Genomic DNA, 17,766 nt, shown 5'->3' on the forward strand with positions numbered 1-17,766 from the left:
AACATGGGGGGCTTTTCACAAAATGACTTCAACCTCATGCCCACCAATTCCCACTTTTACCATCACATAACACATCGTGATGCTTCATACCTCTCCCAGCTTTTTTATTCCAACAAATCTTAAATTAACCACATGTCCTACAGTAACCATTAAAGCTTTACAGAAGACAGGAAACTGCTGCTGAACCACGTGCTGCTGAACCACGTGCTGCCATTTCTTTGTATGAGCTGCGATTTCTTTGTCAGTAATTGCAATGTATGGAGCAAGAGACCTGAGGAATTGCCTTTCTTAGATTCCAGATCAATAAATATGTATGTGTGTGAAAAGTTTAAACTCATGAAGGAAGTCCAAGTTATGTTTACATCACAGGCCATGCTAATTTCTGCAGGCATGGAGTGCTTTATTCAGCTTTATTCACTAACTGAAACATTTTCATTGAAATAAAGTTTCATCCAAATAAAGTCATTTCCTGTCAGTCTGCTGATTTTCTTAATTTTTCAACGCTATTCTGTTTCACTGAAACACAGAGGCTTTGTTACCACTGCTTCAAAGTCACTTCCTGGAGACCTGGCATATTAATTTGATGCTATTTACTACCATATTTTATTAGTCTGTTTTCACATATGTGAAGTGTCGTGTGTCAGAGCGCTGCAGTATTGGTCCAACAGGAAAGCAGAACATTTTGTACCCGCATAGCTGGTGATTAAATCTCATACATTCACAATAAGGATCAAAATGAGTTTCTGAGCATTGAATGGTCTGTCGGAAGGAAATCCCATATTCCAGTACTAACCAAGGAAGCAAAGTGTTTGCTGCTTACAGACCACAGGAATTTAATTGTCATATCACATTCTGGCTGTTTTCTTGCACTGACCGGGCTCTCATGACATTTCACAATGATAATAATTACTCAGATTTCAATGGATTCAAATGTAGACTGCTGAGGAGGAGAAGGGGGCTCAAAAAGAGATTGCTGAGCAGAGACACGACAGCAAAGGCTCTGGTGAACCTGAAGAGACAGCAATGCTGGGACTCTCAAACTCTCCATGGCTGATGTAGATCTATAGATATTCTTAACAGCGCAGAATGTGGAGCCGCTCACCTTCCAAGAAAAGATCCTGCTCAACAAGAACCAGGCCTGAGCTTTACCACTAAACACAACTCCATCATCTACAACCATCACTTCAGGAACTCGGGCTGCCTGGAAAACACAGCTCTTCACCCTTCCTCGTTTAATTGAAACTGTCCTTTCAATTCCAAAGGCCACCCGTTAGCATTACAAAGCCTCAGGACTTTCTCCTCAGTTCTGCTGCGCTGCTTTTCTCACATTCAGGATGCTGAGACAACCTGATCTCTGAGGGAATTTTGGTTTGTTTTAAGCAGAAAACTAGATATTCTCATTGGAATCACCAACAAGACATCTAACAAGAGTCTTTTGCGAAAAAAAATCCTTAAACTACTGTAAACGAAGGCAGCGGGAAGGCGACAACTGCGGGGCCGCCCCTGCGGGTCCCTGCGGCGCAGCAGCCCCGGCCCCGCCGCCGCCTCAGCCGCCTCTTCCCGCCCTTCGTCCCGCCCGTTTCTCTCCCCTCAGGGCCCGGCGGCCCCTCCGCGCCTCCCGCCGCCGCTGCCCCTGCCCTGCGCCGCGCTCGCGGGACCGCCCACGGGGACTTTATACAGCAAAACACTATTCCTTTAAATAAAGTGCGGTTGGCAAGTCATTCCGGAACCTTTACAGTGATTCTCTGCCACAGTTCGCACACCAAAGGAAACTGAGCAACGGGACACAAAAGCCCAAGCATCCATGACCCTCCCTAACTGAACAAGCACGGCGTTCAGGAAGAATTTACATCACAGAAAATGAGTTGAGGTAAGCTGAAAAAAGTTATTGTTGCCACCTAAAGTAACAGACACCCACAGGATGGAATTGCCTACTTATTGTAAAACCATTTCCAGGGGCAATGTTGTATTTGGCACCTGTACTTTGGTGCACTCTATGGCTCCATGGTACCTTAGAGCACATTTTGGAAGGTACAAGGGCTTTTATTTACTTTGTCGACTCTAAGGTTTTTTGCAAAAAAACCCATAGTCTATGTCTGCTCTAAAGTTGATGTGAATTTTCAAAAGTAATTAGTAAACTCACCGTGAGTATGCGGCTTTCCTCCTTATAAACTACAACTTTGATTCAACACCATTGCCTTTCTCTCTCTGAAGTGTCTTTAGCCAAGTGTCTCTAGCAAAAGGGAATTCTCTGGGGAGGGTTTTGTCCTCCACAGTGAGCAACTCAGACCCCGTTACACTGATCAGACCAGGAGGTAAGGATTTTGTTAAAGGTTGAACTGCACATTATTCCATCTACAGGAAGCCTAACCCATGTCCATTTTCCTTTTTCCTTGCACACCTGGAGCAAGGAAAAAGGAAAATGGCCCTGGGATTCTCCTGACCAGCTGTGTCAGCCAGAGCTGCAGTTACACTCTTGGTTTTGCTTTTCCTTCCAGGTTGTGACCACCGTCCTGCTCGGACTCTTGCTGACTCCAGCCCTCGCTGAATACGTGAGTACAGGGACCAGCTCTCACACACGTTGCCGCTGTTTCTCTGGGCCCTGCTGCTGGAGCTTTCCTTGCTTCTGTCCCATCCCTTGGGCACAGAGAAATATGCACTGTCTTTCATGCATAAACCTCTCAAATCTCCAGACGACCATTTGTCTCTGGTCACTGTAGGCGCTTACAGTGAACCCACGTTTCTTCTGTTATAGCAGTGATTTTCTAGAGCTTTGGGGAGATATCTGACTAACTTGCAAGTCTAAAGTGTTTTTTCATTGTGTGTTCCAGTTTCAGAACCAGCAAGTCACCAGGGAAATCAGGGTTAATGGCGGTATCCAATTCCTGAGCATCAACCCGGAATTGCGTGTGGTCACTGTCGAGCAAAGGAGCGAATTTGGGCCATGGAAAACCATTTGGAACTTCAACACGGTGAGCGGCAAGGAGCAAGCTTGTGCAGAAAATGCACAGGGAAGACGAGCTCTGCTAAAGCTGACTAAAATACAGGACTTGTTTCTTTAGTCTTAACATTTTCAGTCCAAGTTTGAGGGAAAAGCTCTCTGCATTTATGACTTTTTGAATGCAATTTTAATTCCAATCTTAATTATTGAAAAACTGAATTCCTAGTTGTGAATAACTTTATTTTCCAGGGCTTTATTGCAACCGAACTGATGTCCCAAGGAATTTGCATCATTTCCCAAATGAACAGAAACCTGCTCCCCACCTTTGAGACGTTCCCCACAGTGGTTCAGGGCTTCCAGGTGAGATCAAACAGGATGCTTGCCGTGTGGCGTTTTCATGGGTCTGCAGTGTTACAGATAAATTCAATGTCAATCCCACTCATTCTGGCTCCCCACGTCTTTACCCTGGAGTTCATCGAGCTTCCCTGTGCTTTTCCTTTGTTAGAAGATGAGATTTTCCAAGCGGCAGGACTGTTGTTCTGAGCAGTAACGTTGCTTGGGACTTGGCCACGGGGACGGTTTTCTCTGAGCAGGTTTAGGTTGGCAGGTTGTTCTCTTTAGCCTCCCGGCACCTGGACTCCCTCAGGAACATCTGCCGCAGGAGCTGAATTCGGCGCTTGCCAAGGGCCCCAGAGTCACCCAGGGGAGGAAAAGCCTGCACTAAATACACTGCTGAGGAAAACACCAAACACCGAGTCACCATCCCGACACAGGAACATGCACAGCATCCCATGGGCCAAGGCACTGATCGTGCTGCATTCTGTTCTTTGATGTTCAGGGTCTGAAGGGTCAAACACAACCAACACGTGTGATCACATTTGTCTTCGGCCAGAGAGTTGTCCCTGGAGTCCTGTATTTCCTCTGTTCTAATGAAAGTGGCAGGGTGCCCTGGGTTACCCAGTGAGTACAAATCTCTCTCTCAGAACACCAGCCATGCAACATCCCACAGTTTCTGTTCCCCTCCCACCCATCCCCAGAGGTCTATTCTGCAGCAGTTGGGGAGGAGACAGATTCACTTTGGCCCATCTCAGGACAAAGCAGCTGAATTCCCTGCATGAGCACACACCAGTCCCTGCAGAGGAGACAGACAGGAGTTTGTTGCTGCTCATCTCCCTTTTGCTGTTACACAAGTTCTTGGAATCCCCTTACACACCATCTGCTCCCCTTCTACTCAGGCTGAGACTGAATATGACAGAAAGAGGCAAGAACCAAAGCTGAGGAGGGATTTTCACTTTTGCGGCTGTTCAACCCCTCCAGGGATGGTGACTCCAGCACTGCCCTGGGCAGCCTGTTCCAATGCCCCACAGCCCTTTGGGGAAGAAACTGTTCCCAAGATCCTACCTCAGTCTCCCCTGGCACAACCTGAGGCCCTTTCCTCTCGTCCTGATGCTCGTTCCTTGGGAAAAATGACAAATTCATCGGATGTTACCAGCTGACTTCTCTATTAGCTTGCACAAAACTTTCTTTTCTGAGAAGCAGGGATGAAGTGGATCTCTACCATGACACTGATCTATACCACACTATGCTGCCCTGCTTGCTAAGGCCTTTGGGTCACTGGATCTGGTTTTGTCTGACTTAAGTCCCCATCTACCAACACAAGAAAAGAGCATTTTTAGGGATGCCAGAGAAATGACGACGTTTCTGTACAATGGGACATTCCACTCTATGGCTTGAATATGAACTAAGGAGCATCAATCCCTAAAAGTTTTACTCCATTTGAAATATGGCATCTATACATCTATATCATACTGAAATGAGGCGTGAAGAAAGGAAAACTCATGACTACTGTAAAGCTCATGTAATAAAACTGCCCAGATTTAAGATCACAGACATATTCCAAATATCTCAATGCGACCATTGCGCTTGCAGGCTCTTGTCCTGCTCGGGGACTTCAACCATTCCAATGTCTGCACGGCCTCTGAGACGAGGGAATAGCTCTGGGGGATGAAAATTTGGACGCGAGTCGACATTGTGAGCTGGCAGCTCAGAAGGCCCATGGTATCCTGGGCTGCACCTTGGGCTGTGAGGTCACAGAGCCACTCTGTGTCACACCCTGGTGTGCAGAGCTGTGCACGGACACCGCTCTGGCAGTGCTGGCAGCGGCAGCAGCGGCGGCAGCAGCATTTGCAGCGGCAGCAGCATTTGCAGCGGCAGCAGCGGAAGCTCCAGCATTTGCAGCAGTGGCGGCAGTGGCCAAAGCAGCAGCAGCATTTGCAGCAGCAGCGGCAGTGGTCACAGCAGCAGCATCATTTGCAGCAGCAGCGGCAGTGGTCACAGCAGCAGCATCATTTGCAGCAGCAGCGGCAGTGGTCACAGCAGCAGCATCATTTACAGCAGCAGCGGCAGTGGTCACAGCAGCAGCAGTTATTTGCAGCAGCTGCAGTGGTCACAGCAACTGCAGTATTTTTAGCAGACTAGTGGCAGTGCCACAATGCAGGGGTGGGGGGTCACCTCACTCGTTATCCTCCTCCTCCTGGCTCTGCAACTCCAGGAGGCCGGAGCAGCGCCTTGCGGACAACGTGGAACTGGTAGGCGGGCAGGCGGGGGTGGGCACCCAGCCCAGAGATTTCCAGTAAGAAATCCCCGAGGATCTGTGTGTTTGTCCATGCAGCCCTTGACGGCTGTTGCACACGGCCTGGAAACAGTATTTGAGAGCTGCCAGGTGCCAGCAAACAGGTCACCATGGACCCTCTGCAGCTTTGGGAACCTCCCCCCACGTCTGGGTCCCACATCATTACCTGACCCCCCCTCCAGTCACCGCAGGTCACTGAGAAAGAAGCAGATGACAAGATCTAACGGAATGTGCTTGATTCCAGATGTGCCTGTAGCCGACGGCCTTGCGACTCCTCTCCCGGCCCTTGTCCGGGAGAATCACGGCAATCCCTCAGGTCTGTTACTTGAACCAGTGAGCATTTAGAGTTTAATATTCTGAAGATGTCCGTTGAAATATTTCCTGGGACCTTCTGTTGTGTCTCTCTGCAGACACGGCTGGACGCAAGGGATTTCTCGGGTACCAACTGGCTTCCGGAGCTGACACTCAGGGCAGTCTCATGGGTAGGTCGTATCTTTTTGCTTCCTTGGGGAGCTGCCAGCTCTAAGCTGTTCAGTGATGACGGGATCACAGGGTGTGCTGGAAACGTCTTTTGGGTGTTCAGTTGCAGGCGTGAATCAAGGGAGGGCTTTTCCAGCATCACAGCTCGCCTGGCATCGCAAGGGTGAGTGCTCAGCCTTGGCTGACTTCACGGGCTAAGCTCTCGTGTTCAGTAGGCGTACAGTCGAGGGTGGGCACCCAGCCCAGAGATCTCCCAGTAAGAAATCCCCGAGGATCCGTGTGTTTGACCATCCAGCCCGTGAGGGGTGTTGCACACGGCCTGGAAAAAGTATTTTGAGAGCTGCCAGGTGCCAGCAAACAGGTCATCTCGGCCCCTCAGCAGCTTTGGAAACCTCCACCCACATCTGGGTCCCACCTGTCCACCCTCCAGTCACCACAGGTCACTGAGAAAGAAGCAGATGACAAGATCTAACGGAATGTGCTTGATTCCAGATGAGCCTGTAGCCGATGGCCTCGGGACTCCACAGCCGGCTCTTGTCCGGGAGCATCACGGCAATCCCTCAGGTTTGTTGCTTGAACGAGTGAGCATTCAGGGTTTAATATTCTAAAGACGTCCATTGAAATATTTCCTGGGAGCTTCTCTGTTGTGTCTGTCTGCAGACACGGCTGGACGCAAGGGATTTCTAGGGTACCAACTGGCTTCCGGAGCTGACACTCAACGCCGTCTCATGGGTAGGTCGTGGCTTCTTAGTTCCTTGGGAAGCCGCCAGCTTAAAGCTGTTCAGTGACGATGGTGTGCATCACGGTGTGTGATGGAAACTTCTCGTGGCTGTTCAGGTGCAGGTGTGAACACCGGGAGGGCTTTTCCAGCATCACAGCTTGCCTGGCATCGCAAGGGTGAGTATTCAGCCTTGGCTGACTTCACGGGATAAGCACTTGTGGACAGTATTTTATTTCTCCGGAATTTAACTTTATACTTTCCATTAAGGTCATCAAAAAGCAAAGCCTAAGGCAGAAAGACAAAAAGCTTCCCGGCATCCCTCAGTCCTCAACAAAGTCCTCAAGGAAATGGACAAAGTAGTAAATGGTGGGTATATATCGCCCTTCAGCTGAAGTGCTTCTCAGAAGGGCGTTTTCCCCAACTGAACTAGCACCCTCAAATGCTCCGACTTTGTTTCTGAGTGTTGTCCATGTACTTTGAGAAATACCTCCTTCTGAAAATATTGGTTCTTGAAGAGGTTACTTCTCATTAAACTGACTCCATTTCTTTCTAAAGACCTGGGCCATGAGCCTGCAGAACGAGCTGTTCTGTGGTGTGTGTCACAAGGTCTGATGGAAACTTCTCGTGGCTGTTCAGGTGCAGGTGTGAGCACAGGGAGGGCTTTTCCAGCTCCTCGCGTGGGTCCCGTGCCACAGCACACCTGGCATGGCAAGGGTGAGTGCTCAGCCTTGGCTGACTCCACGGGCTAAGCACTCGTTTTCAGGATTTTATGTGAGGAATTTAACTTTCTACTTTCCGTTAAGGTCCTCAAGGAACAAAGCCTAAGGCGTTAAGAAGAAAGTCTTCCCGTAAATCAGTCCTCAACCAAGTCCTGGAGGAACTGGACAAAGTAGAGCACGGTGGGTGTATATCCCTCTATAGCAGAAGACTTGGGAAGTGGAGGTTTAGATACACGTGCTCCTCAGAAAGGCGCTTTCCCCAACTGAACTGACACCCTCAAATGCCCTGGCTTTGTTTCTGAGTGTTATCAATGTATTCTGAGAAGTATTGCCTCCTGAAGATCTTGGTTCTTGAAGAGGTTACTTCTCATTAAACTGACTCCATTTCTTTCTAAAGACCTGAGCCATGACACTGGGGAGAAAGTGGCGATGCAGAAAAGAGGCGACCAGGTAGTGCCGATCTACGATGACGGGACTTGGGCAATGAAATCACGAGGCATGCCAGGTAATTGCTGTCCTTTGGTCATGCAGCATCATGAACCAAAATCCCTGTGTCTGCAGGCTCTTCAGCAGCCAAACTCTTGCCTTGAGTGCTCCCCCAGGCACAAGGGAGGGGATCCCTCCTGTGCACTGAGGTCCAAAGGGATGTGCTGCTTAGGGGGAACCTGCCCCGTCCTCCTGCATCCTCTGCTGAGCCTTTACCTTGCTCTGATTCTTGGCAGAGCTGCCCAACCCTGGGGAAGCCCGCCAGGCTGGAATCAACGGCCTCCTTGACAAGATTCCAGGTACAGAGCAGCCTTGCAGGGACCAGAAGTGGGAGACAAGGCCTGAAGGCTGGGGGAATGCAAGCATTGCCCGTGCTGGAGCAAAGGCAAAGCGGGGAGCGAGGCTCAGGTGTCTCCCCATGGGCCGGACTCTGTCCTCCTGGGGTGTGGGTCCCCCGGGGAGGGAGAGCTGGGGGTGGCATTCCCTGACACAGGGACGGTTTTTGTCTGTCTCGCTCCAAGGGACAGTTGTTCAAACCGCTGTCAGACCTCGTGTGAGATCACCGGTAGTGTGCAGGAAACACTAAGGTACAGAATTGTTCATGCAGGTTGGAGCACCAAGAAGAAGAACAATACTACAGACTCCGCGACCTACAAGAACCGCTGCTTGGAAGCCGTCGCGGGGGTCTTGGGCTCCATCCTGTTTGGGATAGTGCTGTTTTGTGTATGCTGGCTCTGCAAGAGGAGGATACTAAAGTGAGTTGTTGAGCAGGGGGTGTTGCCAAACTCCTGTATCCGATGGCGGCCATTGGCCTTGAAACATTCAGAGCCAGGGTACTCTGAAGTGCCCGGTTACTCACTGCCCAAACTCCACTGAGGCTCCTGCTGAAGGATGGTTTCACTGGCCGCTCAGCTCCTGGGCGCTCTTTAACAAAACCTGCTCTCGCTATTCCAAGTGTTATTTAAAAGTGGCTCTGCCTCAACAAGAGCTGACCCAGCAACAGACGTAGGCAGAGCAAGGGCAGGAAGAAAAACGAGAGACGACATTGCCATGGAAAGCGAGAAGCACAATAGTGACGTGTTCCTACCAGCAGAAATCACCCTGTTGGGTGCTGCTGTAAATCCCAGATGTTCACCTCGGCCAGGGTGTCCCTGCAGCTCCGACCGCTGCTCCCCCGTGCAGCCGGGTGCCCGTACCCCACGGGTCACCCAGCGCTGCCCCGCAGCCTCGCACCCCCCAGCACCGCGGCCACGGCGGGGCCTCAGCAGCCTCTTCTCTCCGCAGGCGCCGCGAAGCCAAGGCCAAGGCAGCTGGGAACGCGGCACAGCAATAAACACAGTTGAGCAGCACAATTGTCTGGGAACTCACCAGTTCTGCGCCGAACTCCATGTCGGGGCACGCGGGGAGGTGGATGCCGCGGTGCCAGCGGGCAGGGAGCTGGGCGGGGGACCCTCCGTCGGGCTGGGGGGACACAGCTTCCCTGGTGGGACCGGCCTGCGGAGCTGGGCCAGGAGGGAGAGCTGCAGAGAGAGGAAACATGGGGGGCTTTTCACAAAATGACTTCAACCTCATGCCCACCAATTCCCACTTTTACCATCACATAACACATCGTGATGCTTCATACCTCTCCCAGCTTTTTTATTCCAACAAATCTTAAATTAACCACATGTCCTACAGTAACCATTAAAGCTTTACAGAAGACAGGAAACTGCTGCTGAACCACGTGCTGCTGAACCACGTGCTGCCATTTCTTTGTATGAGCTGCGATTTCTTTGTCAGTAATTGCAATGTATGGAGCAAGAGACCTGAGGAATTGCCTTTCTTAGATTCCAGATCAATGAATATGTATGTGTGTGAAAAGTTTAAACTCATGAAGGAAGTCCAAGTTATGTTTACATCACAGGCCATGCTAATTTCTGCAGGCATGGAGTGCTTTATTCAGCTTTATTCACTAACTGAAACATTTTCATTGAAATAAAGTTTCATCCAAATAAAGTCATTTCCTGTCAGTCTGCTGATTTTCTAAATTTTTCAACGCTATTCTGTTTCACTGAAACACAGAGGCTTTGTTACCACTGCTTCAAAGTAATTTCCTGGAGACTTGACATATTAATTTGATGCTATTTACTACCATATTTTATTAGTCTGTTTTCACATATGTGAAGTGTCGTGTGTCAGAGCGCTGCAGTATTGGTCCAACAGGAAAGCAGAACTTTTTGTGCCCGCATAGTTGGTGATTAAATCTCATACATTCACAATAAGGATCAAAATGAGTTTCTGAGCATTGAGTGGTCTGTCGGAAGGAAATCCCATATTCCAGTGCTAACCAAGGAAGCAAAGTGTTTGCTGCTTACAGACCACAGGAATTTAATTGTCATATCACATTCTGGCTGTTTTCTTGCACTGACCGGGCTCTCATGACATTTCACAATGATAATAATTACTCAGATTTCAATGGATTCAAATGTAGACTGCTGAGGAGGAGAAGGGGGTTCAAAAAGAGATTGCTGAGCAGAGACACGACAGCAAAGGCTCTGGTGAACCTGAAGAGACGGCAATGCTGGGACTCTCAAACTCTCCATGGCTGATGTAGATCTATAGATATTCTTAACAGCGCAGAATGTGGAGCCGCTCACCTTCCAAGAAAAGATCCTGCTCAACAAGAACCGGGCCCGAGCTTTACCACTAAACACAACTCCATCATCTACAACCATCACTTCAGGAACTCGGGCTGCCTGGAAAACACAGCTCTTCACCCTTCCTCGTTTAATCGAAACGGTCCTTTCAATTCCAAAGGCCACCCGTTCGCATTACAAAGCCTCAGGACTTTCTCCTCAGTTCTGCTGTGCTGCTTTTCTCACATTCAGGATGCTGAGACAACCTGATCTCTGAGGGAATTTTGGTTTGTTTTAAGCAGAAAACTAGATATTCTCATTGGAATCACCAACAAGACATCTAACAAGAGTCTTTTGCGAAAAAAAATCCTTAAACTACTGTAAACGAAGGCAGCGGGAAGGCGACAACTGCGGGGCCGCCCCTGCGGGTCCCTGCGGCGCAGCAGCCCCGGCCCCGCCGCCGCCTCAGCCGCCTCTTCCCGCCCTTCGTCCCGCCCGTTTCTCTCCCCTCAGGGCCCGGCGGCCCCTCCGCGCCTCCCGCCGCCGCTGCCCCTGCCCTGCGCCGCGCTCGCGGGACCGCCCACGGGGACTTTATACAGCAAAATCACTATTCCTTTAAATAAAGTGCGGTTGGCAAGTCATTCCGGAACCTTTACAGTGATTCTCTGCCACAGTTCGCACACCAAAGGAAACTGACCAACGGGACACAAAAGCCCAAGCATCCATGACCCTCCCTAACTGAACAAGCACGGCGTTCAGGAAGAATTTACACCACAGAAAATGAGTTGAGGTAAGCTGAAAAAAGTTATTGTTGCCACCTAAAGTAACAGACACCCACAGGATGGAATTGCCTACTTATTGTAAAACCATTTCCAGGGGCAATGTTGTATTTGGCACCTGTACTTTGGTGCACTCTATGGCTCCATGGTACCTTAGAGCACATTTTGGAAGGTACAAGGGCTTTTATTTACTTTGTCGACTCTAAGGTTTTTTGCAAAAAAACCCATAGTCTATGTCCGCTCTAAAGTTTGATGTGAATTTTCAAAAGTAATTAGTAAAGGCTGGAAAGTTCCTATTAAAAAAGTCCGCTGCAAATGGATTCTTATCTGCACAAGTACAATCTCTCAGCTGCTGCTCATCTCCTGCCTTTTGCTCTACGCAAGTTCTTGGACTCCCCTTACACACCATCATTTTTCCTTCTACTCAGGCTGAGACTGAATATGACAGAAAGAGGCCAGAACCAAAGCTGAGGAGGAATTTTCACTTTGTTGATAGTCATTAAATACCATCTCAACAGAACCTTCAGCTCTTGTCATGCCCTGCTCCGCCTTGCTATTGGCATTTCTCTATTGAACTCCCTTTCCAGCAGAGACTGGAACATTTTAGCACCGGTATGTGTGTTCTAATGCCAAACGTACATCAGTGAAAGGAAAGGAAACATCAGCTACTTAACAAACCAATGAAACTTCTCACAGCAACAAATACACACCTGTGATGCTGATGGGATTTCTTTTTAAAACCCCCAAATTTATGATGTGAAATGCAGTGAGTAAAGCTGCGTCTCTCACTCCATGCAGCTCTGCTCCCTCCTGCTGGCCACATGTGCACGAACTTGTGCCTTAAACCAAGGGAAACCCAACTGCAGGAGATCCGAATATTCATTTAACCACACAGCGCTTCATCAGAGCTGTTTGCAGGTTCCCTGCTCAAAGTCAGACACATGTTTTGGGGTAATCGCTGTTACTGAACAGACTGCAAAGGAAAATACTGAGTCTGCATCTTGGGAGTCACAGGGGACTGAGAATCCAGACACCTGTGCTGAGGGTTGGACTTGGTCACTAGAGCAAGATTATTCCTGTGGTGATCTGAGGGTGCGAGGGACACAACGATTTGGGGAGGATAGGATACTTTTTATAGCTGTCACATTTTTTCCAACACAGTTTGTGGGTCCCTGACATGGACAATCAGAGATGTGGCGGCTGAGGTTCTGTACTGGAAATGCTATTGAAGCCCAAATCCCCCTCCAACAGTCTTAGAGTAACGAAGCCTCTGGTACCCAGCAGTGCCGTGTGACTGCTGTGTCACTTGTCACCTCTGTCACTGAGTGCTGGACAGTGTAAAACCAGGTGCTTTGGAAAGCTCCCCCAGTCTCTGTGATGTTCAAATCTGTCTCGTGTGCACCCTGAAAATACACATGGAGACAGGACAAGCAGATCTCAGGAAGGTCTGGCCCGGCAGGCCAGACGTCCCCAGTCCCACATCACCAGCTGATGCGATCGCACAGCCTCCCGATGTCACAGAGCATTTCCAGGACGATCCAAGGCTGTCCCCAGGGTCCCCTGGCTGCTGCCACCACAACCTCACTTGCCAGATCTCTGGCTGCCCTCACTGGCAACCTCTCTTGCCACATCTCTGGCTGCTCTCACTGCTCGCCACGCTCTGTGCTGCAGAGGCGAAGCAGACGCAGACATTGTCGTTCTCATCCCTTTCGACTGCCGCGGCTGAGACAGGTGAAGTCTCAGGCTCCTGCCTCCCTGCCATAGTTCAGTGTTGGCCATGAGCTCCATTGTGCACGTTGGGATTTGCATCCCCAGGCCTTGAACAAATCCAGCGGGGGAAATGCACAACTGCTCTGAGCAAGGGGTCTCAACACCCTCATCATAAGATCTGTTATCAAGAGTTCTGGTGTTCTCTGGTGAGAAAAGACTTGCATGGTACAGGACCAAGATGTCACCAACGGGTGACTGAGATCGTTTAAAGAATCACTGTCAAAGATATTAGTAAAAGTGGTTTTAATAAGATGCCGGAAAAATGCAACTGAACAAAGTTCCACAGCAAGGTTCACTAGTAATGTGCAGCACAATCGTTTGAACACTGATTCAAAACTACTAAGACACAAACAAAAGTACCAAGACCCATTTCTGCTTTTTCCTCAGGCTTTCAGAGCATCTCCTACCATGGACGGAGCTTTCGTGGGCACTTGGAGACCTCATCGCCCACGGGGCCTCATCTCGGCCCAGTTCACCAGCCCTGGACCCAGATACTCAATCCAGGGGACAACGGGTAAGACAAGGATCAGAGCGGTGCGTGGCACGGTGAGCACACCCGTCACAAAATCAGCTACAAACCCACTTCCCTTTTCTTCCAGGCTACATCAACCACAACCCCACCAAAGTCAAAGCCCCCGCGTACACCTGCAGAGGGGCAAAAGCTCCTGCGGAAGGCGGCTGCTCCCCAGGCCCTCGCTATTACGTGGAGCCCTCCATGACCAGGACTGGGAAGCACGTGGCTCCAGCCTACGCCATCACTGGACTTCCCAGGATAAAGACGGAGATCACATCTGGACCCAGTGAGTAACATTTCTCCAGTTGTTTGTTCAGACAGGGTAAATATGTTTTCACATTTCCCTGCCATAGCAGCACAAAAGACAGATGGGTACAAAAGACAGAGGGGTACAAAAGGCTCAGCTCACCCTTTCAATGAGTTGCTGATGTTTCTCGGCATCTGGCACTTGTGCAACTGTTAGGGAGAGCAGCTCTTGGTGAAATTGCCTCCTTGGCTTGAGAAAAATGCCAGAACTTCACCGCTTTTGTGCTGTTCTCCTCTGCCCCAGGCGATTACAGCCCGGAGAAGTCCAACCGACACATCTTTAAGTGCCCGCCTGAGCCATCCATGGGCTTCCGGACCAGGGGAGTCAAAACCGACTTCACTCCAGGTACGCGACCACAGGGAGACGGAAACCCTTGCAGCTGGGGTGGCCTCTAGTGACAATCTGCTGCTCAGCTTTTCAACCAGAGTCAACTGGGAGAGGGGGCAGACATCCTTCCTGCTGCCCTGAGCAGGCTTTGCAGGGTGCCCATCTCTGCCCCCAAGGTTTCTTCTCTTCCCGTTCCTCTTACAGGTCCCGGCACCTACATCTTGCCCAGGGTGCTGGGCCCCAACACGGCGCACACGTCTGCCAGCCCGTGCTACTCCATGAAGAGCAGGAGTCAGCAGGATCGCTACGATGCCGATCTCCCCAAGGTGAGAGTCACATCCAGGGGCCGCAAAAACACACAAAGAGAAAAATCGCTGCCCACACCTCCACCAACTTGCACTAGAAGGGCTGTGTGGTTCCCAAATCCTTTACCCAGCTCACTGAACTGGAGCATCCTGTGGCGGGAAGGGGTAACAACAAACACCGGCCACTTTCACCCAGCAGCTCCCCTGACTCTTACAGACCCCAGGCCCTGCGGTGCTCCCGAAGATCGAGCTGGACGTTTACAAAACCAGGGCTCCCGGGTACACCATGGGAACCTGAACTCAGCTCCGAGACAAGACGGTCAAACCGGGGCCGGCGGATTACCCCACGGGAAGGGTACGGCAGCCGCCTTCTGCTCCTGTGCGGCTTTGCCAAAGCATCTCCTCTTCCACTGGGGCTGCCTTGAGCTGCACAGTGTCCTGCTGCAGTGACAAGCTGCAGGACAGCCCTCCTGTCCCTTCCCTTGTCCCCAGCCCAGCAGAGGGAAGGCTGTCTCAGCCAGTAAATGTATTGGGCTCATACATTGCGAGCTCTTCAGGAGGCCATTCCTCAGAAGGGACAAGCAGACACAAGTCCCTGCCTTCCTAGTGCAGGGAAGATGAATTTGGAGGGGAGGGGAATCCAGCAAAGTCTGGCTGGAGCTCGACGTCCTCTGGACTCAGCCCCAGCTCAGCTCAGCTCAGCTTTCCACACCAGCTGTGATGACCTTTTCAGTCTGTTTGCTGCTGAAAACCAGATTTTTGTTTTACTATCCTGAAAAACAAAGTCAATGGATGTCTTTTACCTGCTGCTAAACTGGTTTTCTCTTTTTTTCACCTACGTCCCCCAAAACGAGAAGGAAATGCAATGAATCACAGCCTCAGAACATCTCGAGTGCTCTGCTCATACTTGAGGTTTCCAACAAGTGTGCTGCACGAATAGGAGCAGCGAGCTGGAGGCTGCAAGGCACACGAACAGCGGTGTGCGACGAGGAGCGGCCGGTGCACATCGGCACCCTTGTTCTGGCAGACGGCCAGCGCTGAGGACAAGTCTGCTGGGTCAGAACGCTGAACTGCGCTGCACCCACAGCCAGCCCTGACCAAACAGAGGCACGGAGAGAAGAGATGCAGAGCGACTGTCCAGAAATGTCACTGGGCTCAGGGGGACGGGCAGGGCAACAGGCACCCAGACAAGCCATGACAAGTACCTATGGTCACCTTTTTCTCCTTTACCTCTTCCAGGTGGAGCTGATCAAGCCCCAGGCGCCTGCAGCCACATTTGGACTGCGCCATTCCGTGTACACCGCTCCCCTGATCCTCGACATATGAGATGTGTTGAATAAAACAACGTGTTGCTCAGAGATGCTTTATCTTTACCTTGAGACAAGGGGAGGGGGCTTCTGTGGGTGAGGAAGAGCTGCTTGCTCTGCTTAACCCTACAAGCAGCTAAAACACTATAAGAATCAGACTGGAGAGCATTGAAATCCTAAGAGGAAGCGACGTAGACAGCTCTAACTGCACATTTTCTCCTGATTGCCCTAAACACAACCCAGTGAGGATCCTGATTCCTCACTGTGCCCTGGACTTGTCTTGTTCTTCCTCTGAAACGTGCTGTGCACCTGGCTGAGGACAGATACAATCCACACAGTGCGACTGGAGCTGAATGCTGCACTGCAAAAGCAGCCGGGTCGTTGCCTGCACGCTCTCAGCAGAGAGCAGAGCATCCTGGGGACAGCTCAGGAAAAATAATCACTAATTCCTGTTTGAAAAGGCAAAAAGTAGTGATACAGCAAGGATTTCTCCTGGGTGATGCGGGATATTTTTTATAGGTTTGCAATGATGTGTCTTGGAGGCTCAATTACATAGCTATGACTTTGGACAGTAACACTTTGATTTTGGTCACTAATCCTATGTCATTGAAGGACATTCTTTGACCAGAGACACATTCCAGGTGTCAGACCAGGGCTGCCCAAAGCACTCTTGCTCTGAACCAGCTCGTACAAGGCTGCATGTTCGCAATCATTAGAGCTTTCTCCTGGGATACGCGATGGGAGACACAGACAAGTGTCTGCAGGGGAAATTGGTGCTTTGCACATCGGAGCCTTTGTTCCAGCACCAGCAAACGCCAAGTGCCAGCAAACTCTGTGCAAACTGTGCACAGGCACAACCTGGAAACACACACACGACCTGGAAACATGGGCACAACCTGGGAGCACAGGCAGCAGGAGCCCGAGACAGCTCCAGTTCGTGTCCTCTGCCAGTGTCCAGGTCAAACTCAAGACATTTGAGAACATCCACTGCCTCAGGCAGCCCTGGGGTAGAGACACCTCACCTGAGGTTCATGCGCCTTGGCTTCCCATGTTTCAAACTCCTGAGCTTAATGGGAAATGTTTAAATATTTTTATTTTTATGTTTAAGATCTAGAGATACTCCGATGATCAGGGAAAAGATGAATTACAAATTGCAAAAGGATTCCTGCAAGTTGCCTTTGCCGAGAGAGCACACAGGCCAGTTAAGCCTGGATGAACTACCCAGTGTCCCTGAGAACCTCATGTCCGTCTGTCCAGCCCTCCAGGGATGGTGACTCCAGCACTGCCCTGGGCAGCCTGTTCCAATGCCCCACAGCCCTTTGGGGAACAAATTGTTCCCCACATCCAACCTCAACCTCTCCAGGTGCATCTGGAGCCCGTTTCCTCTGCTCCTGGCGCTTGTTCCTGGGGAAAAGTGACAAATTCATCGGATGTTACCAGCAAACTTCTCTACCAGCCTGCACAAAACTTTCTTTTCTGAAAAGCAGGGACGAAGTGGATCTATACCATGACACTGATCTATACCATGACACTGATCTATACCATGACACTGATCTATACCACACTATGCAGCCCCGCTTGCTAAGGCCTTTGGGTCACTGGATCTGGTTTTGTCTGACTTAAGTCCCCATCTACCAACACAAGAAAAGAGCATTTTTAAGGATGCCAGAGCAATGAGGACGTTTCTGTACAATGGGACATTCCACTCTGTGGCTTGAATATGAACTAAGGAGCATCAATTCCTAAAAGTTTTACTCCATTTGAAATATGGCATCTATACATCTATATCATACTGAAATGAGGCGTGAAGAAAGGAAAACTCATGACTACTGTAAAGCTCATGTAATAAAACTGCCCAGATCT

The 17,766-nt window shown here is 50.1% G+C and overlaps 2 protein-coding genes across 2 annotated transcripts; both read left to right on the top strand.

Moving 5' to 3' along the window:
- The first annotated feature begins 3 nt into the window (after positions 1–3).
- Positions 4–6,952, top strand: LOC139825638 (uncharacterized). Its single transcript, XM_071799278.1, has 11 exons — positions 4–76; positions 1,472–1,713; positions 2,499–2,552; positions 2,832–2,972; positions 3,191–3,301; positions 5,818–5,889; positions 5,984–6,055; positions 6,157–6,216; positions 6,546–6,617; positions 6,714–6,785; positions 6,891–6,952. Exons 1-6 carry the CDS (start codon positions 4–6, stop codon positions 5,827–5,829), a joined length of 633 nt encoding a protein of 210 aa, XP_071655379.1. The 3' UTR covers positions 5,830–5,889; positions 5,984–6,055; positions 6,157–6,216; positions 6,546–6,617; positions 6,714–6,785; positions 6,891–6,952.
- A 6,583-nt stretch (positions 6,953–13,535) lies between these two features.
- On the top strand, positions 13,536–15,922 carry CIMAP1A (ciliary microtubule associated protein 1A). The gene is given in 6 exon segments (XM_065856786.2): positions 13,536–13,657; positions 13,743–13,943; positions 14,208–14,309; positions 14,496–14,617; positions 14,814–14,951; positions 15,836–15,922. Coding segments are annotated over 6 exon segments (756 nt in total). The 5' UTR covers positions 13,536–13,551.
- Positions 15,923–17,766: the final 1,844 nt, after the last annotated feature.

This window comes from Patagioenas fasciata, chromosome 26, assembly GCF_037038585.1.
Source record: "Patagioenas fasciata isolate bPatFas1 chromosome 26, bPatFas1.hap1, whole genome shotgun sequence".
Lineage (NCBI taxonomy): Eukaryota > Metazoa > Chordata > Aves > Columbiformes > Columbidae > Patagioenas > Patagioenas fasciata.

Bases quoted from the DNA above. Each gene is read 5' to 3' on its own strand.
- LOC139825638 (XM_071799278.1), top strand. From the start codon at position 4: ATGGGGGGCTTTTCACAAAATGACTTCAACCTCATGCCCACCAATTCC. The intron at 1,714-2,498 runs GCAAGTCATTCC...TTTTCCTTCCAG, and splicing joins CTTTAAATAAAGTGCGGTTG to GTTGTGACCACCGTCCTGCT. The intron at 2,553-2,831 runs GTGAGTACAGGG...TGTGTGTTCCAG, and splicing joins CTCCAGCCCTCGCTGAATAC to TTTCAGAACCAGCAAGTCAC.